The sequence below is a fragment of the Cydia pomonella genome, chromosome 5, assembly GCF_033807575.1.
Source record: "Cydia pomonella isolate Wapato2018A chromosome 5, ilCydPomo1, whole genome shotgun sequence".
Lineage (NCBI taxonomy): Eukaryota > Metazoa > Arthropoda > Insecta > Lepidoptera > Tortricidae > Cydia > Cydia pomonella.
The window spans coordinates 25,835,488-25,837,846 of NC_084707.1; the positions used below are offsets into that span (position 1 = coordinate 25,835,488).

The window sequence follows — 2,359 nt, forward strand, 5'->3', positions numbered from 1 at the left end:
AAGTATGCACCGTAGCCTGCAACTCCAAAAGTGTTACTCGCATATTGCTGACGCTTTAAAAACCAGTACACTCCTTTTTTGAAGAGCCTCATACTGTAGCCCCTTGAGAAAACTTAACGGCAAGGAACTCATGAAACTTTATATTTTAATACGGTCACAACCATCAATTATTCATGATGAAAAAATAGAAAAAGAATTTGTTTCTCCTTCTCAAGGGCCCAATTTCCAAAAGTTTATGAGCCATTGTATGGGATTATCAAAATCAGACCAACAATGAGTCATACATGTTTTTATTTGTACTATATCAATTTTCTATCACTATCAGTCACTCAAATGATAAGAGATCTGTGATTTGATTTATCACTACCAATATTTACCGAGGAGTTATCATGCTATACCCAATACATAGTTAGAGTCCATATACACTACCAGATAACCGCTACAAGTATAAATTAGAGATAAAAGCAAAAAGATGTTGTTACTGTTTTCACAAAACAATATTTTGAATCTTAATTATGTTTAAAAGAAGCCTCAAATGTTTCTTAACCAATGGAGATCATGAGTATTTTTCTTGCTTATGACTCATTAAAGTTTGTTTATTGTTACCTAATTTATCATTATCACAATTGATATAATCCTAATTGCCTCAAAACGGGGGTAATATTTTATATGCAAGTGAAAATTCATGATATTTATAGAAAGACGTAATATTAGTGTACCTAAATCATTTAGAAGGGTTCCTGAATCCTCAAGATTAATTTCTTCGATTAACAAAGTACAAGAGAGACAAAAGCATGCGTGTGCCGACATCCGATTCCTATTTGGGAGACGCACAGACGTAATTCTTACTCGAAAGTGTAGGTAGTGGAACAGACTATGAAAAAGTTCAATGAAAGAATGCGTGGCATTTCATGCCGTCAGAATGCGAGGTTCCTTAGGGTCAATTACAAATTTACGTGACGTTGTTAAATAGGCACACGTTTTCGGAAAATAGAAAATCGAGGCCAAAATTTTGTGAGCGGTTTTTTCTTATAGGTTATGCAGGGATCGCACAAAAGGCTTGCAACGCTATTTTTAATTGCGAACTTAAATTACATGTACATACCTTAGATTTCTGCGCACTTGTTCGTAACGTTTCACTTGTAAATTAACACCAAACTTTAAATAAACGCGAAATAAACACTCAACGTTCTTCGAGATCGTACATACTAGTGTTGTGTTTTTCTTGTTGTCATTTTGAAGTTTAGTGCGACCGATATCAAGTCGATGTTTTTTAACTAACTTGAATCGTAATATCATAATCGTTACGATATATCGCTTCACTATTTATTTCGTGTTAAAGCCATAACACAGTTTCAACGTAAAAACATTAGCATAAAATTAAATAAACATAGAATTTCAAGCTTATTTGTAAATTTTAACAATTTTTCACAACAAAATCATTAATAAGCAATCGAATTAAAAATCGATTTGGCTTTGACGTAGAAATAAAATATCGAATCGTTTGGCTCGTCACTAGACATGTTGAATGTCCCGTATTTTGATTAGTAGGGGGGCGAGTAGCAGCTCCGGCCAATCACAATGCAGCAACTGATCCTAGAAAGGTGGCGTGATCTCGACGTCACAATATACATAAGAAACTTCTTATAGTACATTTAGAAATCAATACTCTCGAAATCGACATTTTGGGAACTTCAGTTAATTTCTCAGCCTCATAGAAAGTTATGGCTTGATTAAACGGATTTATTTGTACTATTTTTTGTAAACGATTGTGTGTTCATTATGAAAAATAATCAACTGTGTTCGTTTCGTACTATACGCTTTTAGCGCCATCTGTCGTATAATTTGATTATAAATAAATACCACGCTGTTACGTTTAGTTAGTGCAAGTAAAAAAACTGGACAAGTGCAAGTTGGACTCGCCCACCGAGGGTTCCGTACTTTTTAGTATTTGTTGTTATAGCGGCAACAGAAATACATCATCTGTGCAAATTTCAACCGTCTAGCTATTATGGTTCATGATATACAGCCTTTTGACAGAAGGATAGCGGAGTCTTAGTAATAACGGGAGTAAGGGACCCCTTTTTCCCTCTGGGTACGGAACCCTAAAAATGTGGCGCATTCGAACGTCGCTCCGAAGTTTGAGCGAGACAACGTTATGCGCGTATTATATCGAACACCTCGCTTCGCACTCGCACCCGGAGCAACGTGCGGATCGGATGCAGTCTGCCATGTGCCTTAGTAGAGTCTCTGCGGAAAGAGAAGAGTCGTGGAATGTATGGGGCCCCGTACATTCCACGACTCCTCTCTTTCCGAACAGACTCTATATTATATTTAACATTTTTCTTATTCGATATTT

The 2,359-nt window shown here is 36.1% G+C and overlaps 1 protein-coding gene across 1 annotated transcript in view; it reads right to left on the minus strand.

Moving 5' to 3' along the window:
* The window catches only part of LOC133518167 (long-chain-fatty-acid--CoA ligase 4), a 98,548-nt gene extending 97,234 nt beyond the window's left edge, over positions 1 to 1,314 (minus strand). The window contains exon 1 of the mRNA XM_061851773.1: positions 1,106 to 1,314. Coding sequence (XP_061707757.1) covers positions 1,106 to 1,299 — 194 coding nt within the window. The 5' untranslated portion in view covers positions 1,300 to 1,314. The remainder of the gene's footprint in view (positions 1 to 1,105) is intronic.
* Positions 1,315 to 2,359: the final 1,045 nt, after the last annotated feature.